Source organism: Symphalangus syndactylus, chromosome 7, assembly GCF_028878055.3.
Source record: "Symphalangus syndactylus isolate Jambi chromosome 7, NHGRI_mSymSyn1-v2.1_pri, whole genome shotgun sequence".
Classification (NCBI taxonomy): Eukaryota; Metazoa; Chordata; class Mammalia; order Primates; family Hylobatidae; genus Symphalangus; species Symphalangus syndactylus.
The window spans coordinates 48,864,234-48,880,137 of NC_072429.2; the positions used below are offsets into that span (position 1 = coordinate 48,864,234).

Below are 15,904 nucleotides of genomic sequence, written 5' to 3' on the forward strand. Positions count from 1 at the left end.
AGTGGTGCACGCCTGTAGTCCCAGCTACTTGTGAGGCTGAGGCAGGAGGATCATTTAAGCTCGGAAGGTCAAGGCTGCAGTGAGCCATGATTGTGTTACTGCAGTCCAGCCTGGGCGACAGTGCTAGACCCTGTCTCAAAAAAAATAAATAAATAAAAATAAAATGGAGGGGGAAAAGTGGAGAAAGCAGACTAATTTAAGATATATTTTAGGGATCGATAGACAAATGCACATGCAAATGGAAAATAACATAGTTATCATGGAATTCTTTAATTTTGCACACATTTGATTTCCTTACTTCATGGGCCAGGAACTGGGAAGTGTAGCATAGGGTGAGTAGGAAAATGAGAAGTCTGCCTTCTTGTTTACTTCCAAAATAACTAGAAGAGGAGAAGTCTGTCTTCCAACATAACCTGTTAGGTGTTACCAAAGTACTGTGCATGCATTTGTGGTTGTTAAGTACTGGTGCCTTAATGCATTTTTATCACACTGAATCATAGTATGGCATCCTTGTTAAGCATGATTATGTCACTTTGTTTGGTTCCTTTCTCCAGGACTCGAACTAAAGAGACAAAAAAGCAAGCAAGCATGCAGCTCTCTTACAACTTGAAACTAAACAGAAGTTTAGATTCCTCTTTTTTTTCTTTAGAAGTTTAGATCTGGAATGGCATCTTGAAGCCCCCTCTTCCCAGGCCTCTTGCCAATCTTCTTGTACTTAGCCAGAATAAATGGTACATGTCTAACCTCGGCATTCCTACTTAAGTTTCTATTTGTGTGCATGTGTGTGGCATGGGCATGGGGGGTGTGGGTGTGGGATTTTGGAGCATGAGATAGTGCTTGGAGAAAGGAGCCCAGGGCAATAACTTGTCTGTCCTGTGTTAAGGGTGTCATGGATAAGCTTGATTTGAAACTTATATAGTATTTGAGAAGTACTCTCCCAACTCGGAAATACTGCCACTTCTCTTATGCAGTTAACTCTTCATAAGAACGATTCAGATGATGCTTTTATTATTATTTTTCTTTTTGATATAGGGTCTTATTCTGTCACCCAGGCTGGAGTGCAGTAACACTGTCATAGCTCACTGCAGCCTTGACCTCCTGGGCTCAAGTGGTCCTCCCACGTCAGCCTCTTGAGTAGCTGGGACTACAGGCATGAGCCACCAAACCTAGCTAATTAAATTTTTTTTTTTTTGTAGAGATGGGGCCTCACTACGTTGCCTAGGCTAGTCTTTTACTCCTGGGCTCAAGCTATTCTTCTGCTTTGGCCTCTCAAAGTGTTCAGATTACAGGCGTGAGCCACTGCACCTGGTCTAAGATTTGATTTTTGATTCAGAGATGGTCCAGTTCTTCTCAGTTTGCTATTTTCTGTGACTTCAATTGCTTTCCTTGGGTTCTTTGTTTTTGTTAGTCCCTTTACTAGTAACATTCTCTATATTGTCTTTACACCTTTCATTTGAGACCCACAATTATGTTCCAAAAGTTAATTAAATCTCAGAAACTCCCAGGCTTATGAGAGAAATTTACTTAACAGAGAAGTTATTTCTAAAGATAGAGTCCAATGATTTCTGGCAATTTTATATAGCTTTCTTCCACCTCGCCAAAGGACATGACCAAAGAAAAATATCTTTGTGAAGCACTCATGCATTAACTTTCCCATTAATTTAATTAGAGCCTCTAGTACACAGGAAAGCGGAGATGACTAAATAAAATGATACCTCTTCCTTTCCTGCTTCCAGGGTGATCCAAGAAATTTCTCTCTCCCCATCCAAATCAAGAGTTGATGACACTGCTATGATTGATGCCTTTTGTTCCCAGACCAAATTGTTTTTATAGCCTACCCCCTGCCGGCACTTTCCAAAGCACCACTGCCATCAGCTCCAGAGGGAATCCTTTCCGCAGGCGTCCTGGGCAGCAGCTGCAGGGTGATGGCAGGGAGCACAGAATGGGAGGAGAAAGCAACTTGCAGACAAATGGGCAGCTAATCAGACCAACAGCCCAGTCACTAGACCCATAAAAAAATTCCATTCCCCACCTCCACTAATCTCATCTGCATTTTTTTGGCTGAGGTGGGGAGAATGCTCCTTGAAAAAGCTATGCTTCATACGATCTATCAAAGCAGGCTCAAATTACTGCCCCCCACACCTTTTTCTTTCTCAAGCCAATTGTGCTTATTCAGCCGAATAGTTGTCAAATCACTACAGACCTTACAAATACTAAAAGGACAATTGGGGAATATTATGAACAACTTTACGCCAATAAATCGAAAAAATTAGATGAAATAGACAAAGCCTTTGAAAAATGCAAACTACCAACAGTGTGTCAACCTAAACCACAATTTCTGGGTCTTCCTTTAAACTCTTTTCAAAGTTTGGATCTCTCTCAATTTTCAGGATTTTTCATTTTAAAGCAGCCTTACTGAGCTTACTTAATTAGCATTCTCAACTGTTCTGCTAGGAGCTGGTTACTTCTCAACACAAGTTATCTAATTGTGGGATGGAGAGGGTTAAGCTATTTTATAAGAATAAGCATCTCCATCTTGGGGAAGATAACACGTCTTATCTTAATCAGGATTATAAAATCCTGATCCTTCTGGGCTGCCTTTATGTTGGGGCCCGAAGGACAGCCTCTCTGAACGTTAGTGTTTCTAGTTCTTGCCACTGTGAGAACATTTCAAGGAGTCTTTAACATTTATGTGGTTAGAGTCTTCTTGTACCCTAAAATGGTACCAATATAAAGCAGTCAGTCTGCAATGAGGTTGGAGCTTTAGAGATAAGCACATCCTTTTCAGTGGTGCTTGCTTTTATAATGTGTCATTTAGCAAATGGACTGTGAAGAATTAGTCATGCCAAACTCCTAACCATCTGATGACTGGATATGGACTAAAAATCTCAGATGAAAATATTTAGACTTTAAGCCTTCAGTCTTTCAAAGCTCAATTAAAATAAAATACTATATCTAATTTAAATTCTTGTTTAACTTAGCCTGTTTGCAGCTTTTATAGATACAGGTTCAACATGTAAATGGCAAACCATTATCAATTCCTTCATGCTTCTTAGGGATGATTTAAGGAAATGTAATATTTGAAACTGTTGTCATCTTTGTGGTGAGAAACAAATATGTATCCTAATTTAAATTAAAATGTAATATTATTAGGGTATTTTCCCCTTGGTGAAATCATATTATTATATCTCTCTGTTGCTAAAATGGAAGGTGCCGTCCCGAACACACTATTGTGTGTAGGAAGTCAGACTCTTTGTTTAGCTTCCTGTAGATTCTGGGTGCCCCCGTGCCCTCCTCCTTCAATTCTTCGGTAGCTACCTGGCTCTAAGGCCTGGCTTTAAGTTCTCCTAAGCCGTCTGAGCTGGCCTTTTCACTGGATTCCCTATCTTTTTCTCTTCATGTAGTACTTTTCTCCTCTTCCTCTTTATAGCTCTATTCTTTTTAAAGCCTCTTCATCTTTTTTCCTGCCCTTATCTTGATCATTTCCCTTTATATTTAGAATGCATCTGACCTCCACATAACTGCTATAAAGATTTTGAAATGATGAAGCATGTCACAAAGTAGAGGAATTTTTTTTTTTGGGGGGGGACTGAGTCTTGCTTTGTTGCCCAGACTGGAGTGCAATGGCACAATCTCAGCTCACTGCAACCTCTGCCCCCAGGGTTCAAGCAATTCTCCTGCCTCAGCCTCCTGAGTAGCTGGGATTACAGGCACCTGCCACCACACCCAGCTAATTTTTGTATTTTTAGTGGAGATGGGGTTTCACTATATTGGCCAGGCTGGTCTTGAACTCCTGACCTTAGGTGATCCGCCCACCTCAGCCTCCCAAAGTGCTGGGATTACAGGCGTGAGCCACCGCACCCGGCCAAGTGGAGGGATTTAAAACAGTGTACTGGCTGGGCGAGGTGGCTCACGCCTGTAATCCAGCACTTTGGGAGGCCACGGTGGGCGGATCACGAGGTCAGGAGATCGAGACCATCCTGGCTAACACAGTGAAACCCTGTCTCTACTAAAAATACAAAAAATTAGCTGGACGTGGTGGCGGGCACCTGTAGTCCCAGCTACTTGGGAGGCTGAGGCAGGAGAATGGCATGAAACCGGGAGGCAGAGCTTGCAGTGAGCAGAGATCACGCCACTGCACTCCAGCCTGGGAGACAGAGCTAGACTCCGTCTCAAAAAAAGAAAAAAAAACACAAAACAAAACAAAAACAACAGTATACTAACGCGATTTGTTGCTGTTCCAATTGGCCATGGGACTCAAGTTGAATGGACACTTCCTGTACTGATACTGAAAACAGATCCTACATCCTATGTCCATTGAGTAACTAGGTTTGAAATTAATTCTCTCTACTTCATGACAATCAACAATTACTTATTGAGTATCTAGTGTGTAGCTGATATGGTTAAAAAAATTATATTTATGTTAGTCTGATATTCAGGGCTCCCACAGACTGGCCAGTGCTTATCTTTCTAATGCTTATTTTTCTAAACTGATCTCCCCTTACCTGCCTTTATGGACTCTGCTCTAGCTAGAGTGGTCTATTTGCTCCCTTGCTCATTCCAGTCTACATTTGCTAAAGCCATTCTCTTCCTTTGCCCTTGCTCCCCAACATCACAAACACTGGACGACCCTCCTCTTTTCTGTTTATACAATTTCAAGCCTACAAGATAATTTCCTGTAATTTTGCTCTAATACATGCTTATCTCTTGTACCTGTGAACTACTCATACTTAAATTCTGACTTGGCTTGTGGTTAATGTATTTCCTTGACATAATGTGCTGGACAGTACATTATGAAGTAGTTTAACATTTGGCCTTTTGAGACAGCAAAGCAGTTTTTACGAACATTTATGTATTTTTAAAGTGAATTATCTGGTAACCTCCCAAACAAGAATAGGTTCATTCAGTCTCCCAACAAAGCAGTTTTTATCATGACTCCATGACTTCCTAGCTCTGTGACAATGGGGAAAGTGGCTTAATCTTGCTGAGTCTCAGTTTCTTCATCTATAAAATGGGGATAATGGTAGTTCCCATCTCACAGGGCTGTTGTGAGGACTAAATGTGATAATATATGTAAAAGTATTTAACAGTTCCTACTGGCAAAGATTAAACATTCAGTCAACATTAGCTATTATTATTTCCCTGTAGTATTTTTACTTAGCTTATTTATATATGGATTATGTTCCCATCATTAATGGAAAGATTACTATCTGTTGTTATTTATTATACGCCAAGCACTGTACTAGGCACTTTTTTTTTTTTTTTTTTTGAGATGGAGTTTTTCTCTTGTTGCCCAGGCTGGAGTGCAATGGGGTGATCTTGGCTCACTGCAATCTCCGCCTTCTGGGTTCAAGTGATTCTCCTGCCTCAGCCTCCCAAGTAGCTGGGATTACAGGCATACACCACCACACCCAGCTAATTTTGTATTTTTAGTAGAGATGGGGTTGCATCATGTAGGTCAGGCTGGTCTCGAACTCCTGACCTCAGGTGATCTGCCTGCCTCAGCCTCCGAAAGTGCTGGGATTACAGGTGTGAGCCACCACTCCTGGCCTGGCACTCTTATTAATACTTATGTTATTTAATTCTCACAGCAGCGATCCTGAGGTTAAAGTGATTTGATCTAGAAATTAAAAGATCCTACTAATGCCTTACCTAGGAATTAATAGAGCCAGGATTTTGAACTGTCTTTTGTTATAGGGGCCTCAGCCATGAACCTAGGATGAGTGGGGAAAATATTTTTTTATCCCCTACTCAACTCAATTATATCTGCCTCTAAAGCCTTTCCACTGCTTCATAGTGCTTTTTCACAGACATGGGAAACTTTTTGTTTTTCTCACAGGGCTACCTAAGTGTTGTGTACAAACCAAGTTCCTTCATTTAATGGATTTATTGTATTTAAATCAATAGAGTGGAATTGGGGGCTTTATTTAGTTTATGCTATTGTTCTTTGTGGCTGAAAATCACAGGTTCTCTTCCCTTATCATTCAGAAGGCACCTCCAAATCTCTTTTCATTCACCGTATTACTAAAGGCACTAATGCCCTTATTTACACCTAACCACTACTTGCTCTTGCTCATATATCTGCTTGAAAAGAAACTTTGCCAGTTAATTTAAAACCACCTAATTTAACCCCTTAATTTATAGTTGAAGCAAATAAGGCTCAAGGTGGCTAAGAGATGTGCCCAAGGTCAAGCTAATGGCTGTACCTCAATTGGTTCTCAATCCAGGTTTCTGGCTCATGTCCAGAATGCCACTCATTATGCCGGGAGCCCCTTGAAAACCAGCACTCAACAAGGTTATTATTGTCTTTTTTTATTGTGGTTGTTGTTTTGTTTTCCCCAGTTTGCGTTCGTATAGATTCCGGCCAGGCTTCTTTTACCACACATGCTACCCGCCAGGTTCTAAAGAAATCAGGCTGAGAAGAATTACATAACACAATGGGGAAATGTATCCAATACCCTCAACCCAGCCCTGTCCTTCAAACTCTGGAGATTATTTCAATTCAACCCCAGGACACTGGTGAATGAGGGAAGCTTTTGGAGGGGTGAGGTGTGGGCGGGTGCCAAGGGGCTAAAAGATCTTATGAAGCTCCCTGCCATGCTGGCCCAGAATTAACCCATGGTTTCCCAGCCAGAGCAGTCCCAGCTGCCTTGCTTTCCTGGGGCTTCACATGTTAATCTATGAAATTAACCAACTGAGTTTGACCGTGACTGGCTTTGTTTTGCAAAACAAAATTGGTAAGGCAGGCCTCATGCTGACTGACTGAATGGAGTCATCAACCCAATTCAAGGGGTGCCACAAAAGCAAGGAAGTGAAACTTCAATTTCCTCCTCATGTTAAATGATAGCTTATCATACCGAGTATGACCCTTACGCAGCTCAGGGCAAAGTATTTTACCGCTTTTTTTGTGAACAGCAATAAACCACTCTCTTCTAGTTTTTTCTCTAACCCCCACCCCTGCCCCACACCTGACTGATTAAAGCTCATTGGAAAGGTCTGTTCTCTGCTGTCAATGGTCAGAGAACCAAAGCCTCGTTTTTGCCCTCACCAACCTGTTATCATTTCATCTCTATCCTAGGAAGTACAGGGTTTGTTTTAGAACAACACAGAAGTAAACAGAGGTGGGGAAAGCCATTCTGGCTTCAGAGCACCCTTGTAATAGTCATCAGCTCTAACCACTTGGGTGAGTTTTGCTTCAGTTCTAGGCCAGGCAGAGGATGTTGGTTGCTTTCATCCCGGAGTTTCCACTGCCCCTATACACACCTCTGTTAGAATGTTTATCACACTACATTGGGTTGTTTGAGACAGGATCTCGCTCTGTTGCCCATGCTGGAGTGCAGTGGTACAATCATAGCTCACTGTAGCCTCAATCTCTCATCTCAAGTGATCCTCCTGCCTCAGCCTCCTGAGTAGCTAGGACTGCAGGTGCGCACCACCACACCTGCCTAATGTTTGTATTTTTGTAGAGACGAGATCTTGCTATGTTGCTTAGGCTGGCATACTACATTGTTATGAGCACAGGTGAGCATTTCTTGATTGGGAGGGATTATGTGCTTTCGTTTTTATGTCCCTAAGCAGGTGCCTAGCATATCCTTGACCCCATAGAAGGCATTCAGTGAAAGAATAAATTGACAGGGAGGCCTCCCACAAAGGTTAGCTCATCTTTTCCCCTACCTTCCAGCAAGTCTCTACCTACCTAGACTCAGAATCAGAAAGAGGTTCAGTAGCTCAGCTCCTTCATTGGACACTTGTGGGCATCAGTGGGGGAAGATGTGATGTTTCTTTGGACTTGAACCTGCACCCTCTTCACTCTTCACTTATCTCATTTACTTCCATGGCTTCAGAAAATATGTCTTTACTGATGACTCCCAAATTTGCATCTCCTCAAATTTCTAGTTTATTTAGCAAGATTTCCTATACTTATTAGCCTATCACCTGCTTGATATCTTCATTTGAATGTCTCAGAAAAATTACAAAGTTAGCATGCTTAAAATGGAACTTTTATTTATTTATTTATTTTGAAACAGTCTCACTCTGTTGCCCAGGCTGAAGTGCAGTGGCACAGTATCAGCTCACTGCAACCTCTGCCTCCCAGATTCAAGTGATTCTCCTGCCTCAGCCTCCCAAATAGCTGGGATTACAAGCACACACCATCACGCCCGGCTCATTTTTGTATTTTTAGTAGAGAAGGGGTTTCATCATTTTGGCCAGGCTAGTCTCGGACTCCTGGCCTTAAGTGATCCACCCACCTTAGCCTCCCAAAGTGCTGAGATTACAGGTGTGAGCCACCACACCTGGCCAAAATGGAACTCTTAATTCTCATCTTCCTGTTAGTCCTAACCTGGTTTTCTCTCATTTCACCGATGTCCATAATTGGTATCACCTGCCACTCAGTTACTAAAGTTGGAAAGACTGGGAGTCATCTAGCTTCCTCACCTTCTCTCAACCACCATATCTAATCCATCAGCAATTGCATTGATTCTTCCTCATTTTTTTTTTTAAGGCTGAGCATTGCTCTTGTCCCCTAGGTTGGAGTGCAGTGGCACGATCTCAGCTCACTGCAACCTCTGTCTCCCGGGTTCAAGTGATTCTCCTGCCTCAGCCTCTCAAATAGCTGGGATTACAGGCGTGCACCACCACACCTGGCTAATTTTTGTATTTTTAGTAGAGTTGGGGTTTCGCCATGTTGGCCAGGCTGGTGTCGAACTCCTGACCTCATGATCTGCCTACCTTGGTCTACCAAAGTGCTGGAATTACAGGTGTGAGCCACCACACCTGGCCGATTCTTCCTCTTTTTAACATACTGCTCACCTTCCTTCTCTCTGCTCCCTCTGTTCCTATCCTAGTTCAAGCCACCATTAGCTCTTGCCTGAACTAATACAACTGCCTTTTCTTCAGGGTTTCACTCTTGCCCCTTCCAGTCCATTTTCATATAATATCTAGTATGGGTTTTTTGGTGGCGTTTTTTTGTGTGTGTGTTGTTTGGGTTTTGAGACAGAATCTCATTCTGTCATCCAGGCTGCTGGAGTACAGTAGCATGATCTCGGCTCCCTGCAACCTCCACCTCCCAGCCAAGTGATTTTTGTGCCTCAGCCTCCCAAGTAGCTGGGACTACAGGCACATGCCACCATGCCCAGCTAATTTTTTTTTTTTTTAAGTAAAGACAGGGTTTCATTAAGTTGGCTAGACTTGTCTAAAGCTCCTGGCCACAAGAGATCCACCGCCTTGGCTTCCTAAAGTGCTAAATTATCTTCCTTGATTTTCTGAAAATTAAATTGTATCAATAGTCACATAAGATTGCAGGAATAGGCCAGGCACGGTGGCTCATGCCTGTAATCCCAGCACTTTGGGAGGCCGAAGGGTGGATCACGAGGTCAGGAGTTTGAGACCAGCCTGGCCAACATAGGGAAACCCCCTCTCTACTAAAAACACACAAAAAATTAGCTGGGCATGGTGGGGCACGCCTGTAGTCCCAGCTACTTGGGAGGCTGAGGCAGGAGAATCGCTTGAACCCGGGAGGTGGAGGTTGCAGTTAGCTGAGATCGCACCACTGCACTCCAGCCTGGGCAACAGAGTGAGATTCCCTCTCACAAAAATATAATAATAATAATAAAATAAGACAAGAAAGAAATGCCACAGAATTTAGATTTTATTCTCTAGTGCCTTGAAGTTTTTGTTTTGCTTTGTTTTTTAATCAGGTGAATAATGAATTGAATGTGATGAGTTAGTAAAGTAAATACGGTAGTAATGTGTTAGGTGGAGAGTTGAGAAGTAGAATATCAGTTCTTGGTTCAAAATTCAGGTACAAGGTATGATCTTAGCACAGTGTGGAAGCAAAGGTAATAGAGGGAAGGGATAGATTTGGAGGACAAACCAAAGGAAGAAGACTAAATGTGAAAAGTTGAGCAGAGGGAGGAGTCAGGAACGACTCAGAAAAGTAAGGCTCAGTTACTCAAAGTTTCATTAGCTCACTGATGGAAACAGAGAAGTCATAAGAGAAAATCAGTTTGACACCCAACTAGAACGGCCAGTCAAGCATTAGAGCTGCAATGCCTAGAGCTCACACAGAGATGGAAATTTAGGAGTCATCAGCACAGAAATAAGACTGGAATTTGAGAATATGTAAGTTCTCCATGGTGAGAGCAGAGAAAAAAGTGGACCCCAACCTGAACCTGAGGGTGATGTTCATATTAAGGATCAAGAAAGAAGAGTAGCTCGAGAGAATTGTCTGAAACGCAGGAGGATTTATAGCCAGTGGTCACTGATGCACTTAGAGAGAACTGTGTCTGTGGGATAGAGGGAAAGGGATACAGAAGACAAGCAATTAAAGGTAGGTAATGAGGCTGGGCATGGTGGCTCACACCTGTAATCCCAGCACTTTGGGAGGCTGAGGTAGGTGGATCACTTGAGGTCAGGAGTTCGAGACCAGCCTGACCAACATGGTGAAACCTTGTTTCTACTAAAAAAAAAATACAAAATTAGTTGGGCGTGGTGGTGCATGCCTGTAATCCCAGCTACTTGGGAGGCAGAGGCAGGAGAATAACTTGAACCCAGGAGGCAGAGGTTGTAGTGAGTCAAGATTGCACCATTGCACTCAGCCTGGGCAACAAAGGTGAAACTCCATTTCGAAAAAAAAAAAAAAAAAGATGGGTAATGAAATCAGAACCCTGGTTATGGGTTCCATACTTAAGAGATTAGATGGTGAAAGAAATAAAATATGAGTTTGGAAAGACAGCAGGTCAAAAAGAGTTTTTCTTTTTCTTCTCTCTTTTTTTTTTTTTTTTTTTTTTGAGACAGGGTCTTACTCTGTTGCCCAGGTTGGAGTGCTGTGGCATGATCACAGCTCACTGTAGCCTTGACCTTCTGGGCTCAGTCCTGCCTCAGCCTCCTGAGTAGCTGGTACTACAGGCACACGCCACCACGCTTGGCTAATTTTTTTTTTTTTTGAGATGGAGTCTCACTCTGTCACCCAGGCTGGAGTGCAACGGCACGATCTTGGCTCACTGCAACCTCTGCCTCCTGGGTTCAAGAGATTCTCCTGCCTCAGCCTTTTGAGTATCTGGGACAACAGGCATGTGCCACCATGCCTGGCTAATTTTTGTATTTATTTATTTATTTTTTTGAAACAGAGTATCGCTCTGTCACCCAGGCTGGAGTGAAGTGGCATGATCTCGGCTCACTGCAACCTCCGCCTCCTGGGTTCAAGAGATTCTCCTGCCTCAGCCTCCCAAGTAGCTGGGATTACAGCTGCCTGCCTAAATTTTGTATTTTTAGTAGAGATAGGATTTCACCATGTTGGCCAGCCTGGTCTTGAACTCCTGACCTCAGGTTATCCACCCACCTTGACCTCACGAAGTGCTGGGATGACAGGTGTAAGCCACCACGCCCGGCCTTCTCTCTTTTTTACTGGTGAGTCCCTTGGATATCTGAAGACAGGGATGTGGCCAATGCCAGGAGACAGAGTGGTATAAGTTAAGGAGAACTTCTAGAGGGGATTCCAGAGGGAGATGACAGTGGTTAAGGTGACTCTAGGTTAGAAGATGTCAAGGTAGCCAGGTGCGGTGGCTCTCGCCTGTAATCTCAGCACTTTGGTAGGCTGAGGTGGGAGGATCACCCGAGATGGGGAGTTCAAGACCAGCCTGGCCAACATGGAGAAACCCCATCTCTACTAAAAATACAAAATTAGCCAGGCGTGGTGGCACATGCCTGTAATCCCAGCTACTTGGGAGGCTGAGGCAGTAGAATTGCTTGAACCCGGGAGGCAGAGGTTTTGGTGAGCTGAGATCTCACCATTGCACTCCAACCCGGGCAACAAAAGCGAAAATCCGCCTCAGAAAAGAAAAGAAAGGAAAAGGGAAAGGGAAAAGAAAGGAGAAAGGAAAGGAAAAGAGAAGAGAAAAAGGTCAAGGTACCCTTAATGAGTGATCAGAAGGGTGAAGAAGTCTCCAGGAATAGTGAAATTACTGAACATAGTCCAATCTAAGTAGACACTTGAGCAAAGTCAGGAGGATAAAAGACTAACTGACACATTGTGGTCAGTGCTGAGGATGTGGGGCTGTAACAACAGCTTTTCATGAACACAGTAAGAAGCTACCATTGGAAGAAATAGGATAGATGAAACTGAGTACACCAGACAGGGGAGGGGTTTTGGAGCACGCTACACCTGGAGGAAGGCAGAGAAAGCAGAGGTCTGCGGGCTTTGGAGTCGGGCATATCCAGATTCCAAAAAAGAAAATAAGGCACTGTGCCAGGCCAGACCCTCACTGATAAAGAAGGGCTATATATGGCCAATGAGTCAGACAACAGCAGCTTAGAGGTAAGGTGGGCAGGAGAACAATGCTCCATTTGTAAATCTCAGGTACTCAGTTGTGAATCATAGGATTGGATGCCCTGATTGTCAGTTTCCTGTTCTTGTCCCCACACCACCACAAGCCCCAGCACAGGAGGACTCTAATGAGGCCACTCTGCTGGCCCAATCCCAGTGGATAGAGCAGGGAATCAATGTTATTTTGTTGGGATGGAAGGGGTTAGAAATGAACTTTGAGGCTGGGTGTGGTGGTTCATGCCTGTAATCCAAGCACTTCGAGAGGCTGAGGCAGGAGGATCACTTGAGCCCAGGAGTTCGAGACCAGCCGGGGCAACATAGTGAGACCTAATCACTACAGAACATTAAAAATAAAATTACCCGGGCGTGGTGGTGTATGCCTATAGTCTCAGCTACTTAGGAGGCTGAGGTGGGAGGATCCCTAGAGCCCAGAAGTTTGAGGTTGCAGTCAGCCATGATCATGCCACTGCACTCCAGCCTGGGCAACAGAGTGAGAATCTGTCTCAAAAACAAAAAAAGAAAGAAATGAACTTTGGCCATGGAGAAATGCAAGTGGGGCAATCAGAGCTCTGTGAGACCAAGAATAAATAGATTCTTCAGACACATGAGGGAAAGAGGTGAAGGCAGTTGGGGCTTGAAAAGGATGTCTGACTCATACCCCACCTAACTCCTCACAGAAACTCAAGTTCGTGTATCTGAAGACAGTCTGGGAAAAAGAGACAACTGGTGAAAAACTAAAGTAATTGGCTTATTTCTTTTGGAGAATGGGTCTGTTTGAAGGCCTCAAATCCATAATATGAAGTCCTAGGAGACGCCGGCTTAAGATGTAGTAGTGTTAATTCAGGGTAGACGTGAGCAAATGCTCTGGTAAGCACTTTGTCCTGGGTAGGGAAGGACTGGCTTTCCCCTTCCTGACAGTCTTTCAAAACAGGATGTACAGTGTGTGCCTCTTTTTTTTTTTTTTTGGCTTTAGGAGCTCTCCTGTTAAGAAGCAGGTGGCTGAATTAAGTGATCTCTTAGAGACTGCAAGAAGCTGATGGCAAATAAATGACAAGGGATCTTCTCAAGATCACTGAGTCCCATCACAGATATGCATGGGTACCTGAGAGTCTGAGAGGAATGTGGGAATGAGTTTGGGTGCCTGGTGCACCATTGGGCCTTTCCCCACCCACTTCCTACCCACATCCTCACTTCCCCTGCCCATCGTTTCTCTGGTTGCTTGCCGACCAAGTGTAGTGGGAGGGCTCCCAGACCCCTGGCCTAATTCCTTCAGTTCTTTCCTTGGATCATCACATATCCTTTTCCTGATGATGCTCCATGAGAAGGGCAGCCTAGCAGGGCAGGCAGAGCACCAACCATGGAGGCTGTCCAGGGCCCTGGAGCCTACACTTTGCTCCTCTGCAATCTCAGGTGCCGATAGGGGCAGGATACTGTCCTCCTCCAGGCTCCGCTTGCCTTCAGTGGTAGGGAATGCTGCAGGATTGGGTGGTTTAGAGCTCTATTCCTACCCAAAGGTCTTTAACCTCTTCTAGAAGTCTTTGATCTGGTCCTTGCTTTCATTTTCCCCCAATCTGAACATCTTTATCTAGGTCCAGGGTCACTGCCTTTTGTCATCAATAGGATTACGAGTAGTTTGTGATGTGGGGCTAGAAACATTCGTTTTTCTCTGAACCCTGTTTTTCCTTTCTCTATCTTCTAAAATAAACAGCCCTCCTTTGACATTCCCTCTTGAAACTTTGACCTGTAATGTAGACCATAATGGTTAGTTTTTTGAGTACCCCCTGGAGAACCAGGATTCTGCCCCCCCCAAATCAGCAGGAGCCAGGCCTTCTGCTTTATCATTCTAAGGAAGGCCTTTGCAAATCAAGAGTTAGGTTTCTTCATTCTGGAGAAAGGCTGAGAAATATGATTCTCTTGCTTGGTGAAGAGGGAGGAGAGGACACCTTTCATTGCATATGAATGGTAGTCAGTCTACAAAACTGTCATGATGGTTAAGAATGTGGCCGGGGATCCCTGGGCTGCTATAGTGTAAGTGGTGTAAAAGAAAGAGTATGGATTTATGAGGCAGTAGCCTGAATTTAAATTCACCTCCCTGCATTTAATTTTAGGTTGGGGTGCTTAACCTCTCTCTGAGCCACAGTTTCCTCAGTAGTCGGAAAGGAATGATTGTAACTCTTTAATTGGATTGGCCTGAGGATTGAAGGAGATGATATCTATTAAGCACCTGACATTTAGTAGGTGATCAATTACTTCCTTTCCACTCTAGTTTCCCTAACCATTACTCACCTGCCAGCAAGCCTGAGTAGATTGGCAGTGAACTAAAGGAGATCCGGGGAACAGGACTCAGGGTTTTCTTAGGAGCTCCTAATTCTGCCCACATCAGAGAGCAGATGAGAAGGAAGAAAAGAAACAGACAAAAGAGATAAAGCTTTGTAGGGGTCTGGCAAGCATGAGCATATTTATTTTCTTTCTTTCCTTCCTTCCTTATCTTCCTTTTTCTCTTTTTCTTTCTTGTTTTAAAACTTTTTTTTTTTTAGTCAAGGTCTCATTCTGTCACGCAGGCTGGAGTGCAGTGGCGTGATCACAGCTCACTGCAGCCTCGACCTCCCAGGCTCAGTGGATCCCCCTACCTCAGCCTCTGGAGTAGCTGTGACTACAGGTGCACGCCACCATGCCTGGCTAACTTTTTGATATTTTTGTAGAGAAGGGGTTTTGCCATGTTGCCCAGGCTGGTCTCTAACTCCTGGGCTCAAGTGATCTGCCTGCCTCAGCCTCCCAAAGTGTTGGGATTACAGGTGTGAGCCACCACACTTGGCCTCTTTTTCTTTCTTTCCTTTTTTTTTTTTTTTGTTGTTGTAGAGATCGACTCTCGCTGTGTTACCCAGGCTGGTCTCAAACTTCCTGGCCTGAAGTGATTCTCCCACCTTGGCCTCCCAAAAGCATATTTTTCTTTTAATCTAGACTGAGCAAATACAGAATTCCATTGTCCAGGTGAAGTGATGCTGTGCTTGGATTTACTGAACTAGGGGAATCAGCTCATGGACAGGTTTCCCTCATTGAATTGATCACTTTTTCAGCAGATTTACAAGATCCATCATCGGATCGTGGCCAATCTGCCTGTCTTGGGCCCTTAATCTATGGAAACAGGGTTTTACTGTTCTGTCACCTTAATGATAGCCAGCTTGTTAAGGATGAACCAAAAGGGAAGGGATATAGGGCTGTAACTGATGAACCTGAATGAGGCTGTGTTGCCTTGGAAGGAATCCTTGGCAGGAAGGCGATGGATGTAGAGAAATCCAAATTCCTGTTGTTTCTGGCACAGGGTCCATGTGGGAAGATTGGTTGGTGTGATTGATTGCTCTGAAGGTAAGATGGATGAGGGTGGGAGAAGCTTGGAAGGAGAAGAGACTAGGAGACTATGAGTTTTTTGGGGCAGCAGACAAACTTCAAGGAATTTCCATTGCCTTGAGATTTCTCGGTGAAAATCTCTGATATAAGCCCACAGTAAACACAAGGCTTGTTCTCCTGGAATGACCTTTTGAACAGGGCAGCAGGGATGGTTTTGCTTCTGAAAATCCC

General features: G+C 43.9%; 1 protein-coding gene across 1 annotated transcript in view; it reads left to right on the forward strand.

Annotated features, from left to right (window-relative positions):
* Positions 1-751, forward strand: part of NME5 (NME/NM23 family member 5) — a 30,388-nt gene extending 29,637 nt beyond the window's left edge. The window contains exon 5 of the mRNA XM_055286121.2: positions 555-751. Coding sequence (XP_055142096.1) covers positions 555-566 — 12 coding nt within the window. The 3' untranslated portion in view covers positions 567-751. The remainder of the gene's footprint in view (positions 1-554) is intronic.
* The last annotated feature ends 15,153 nt before the right edge of the window (positions 752-15,904 follow it).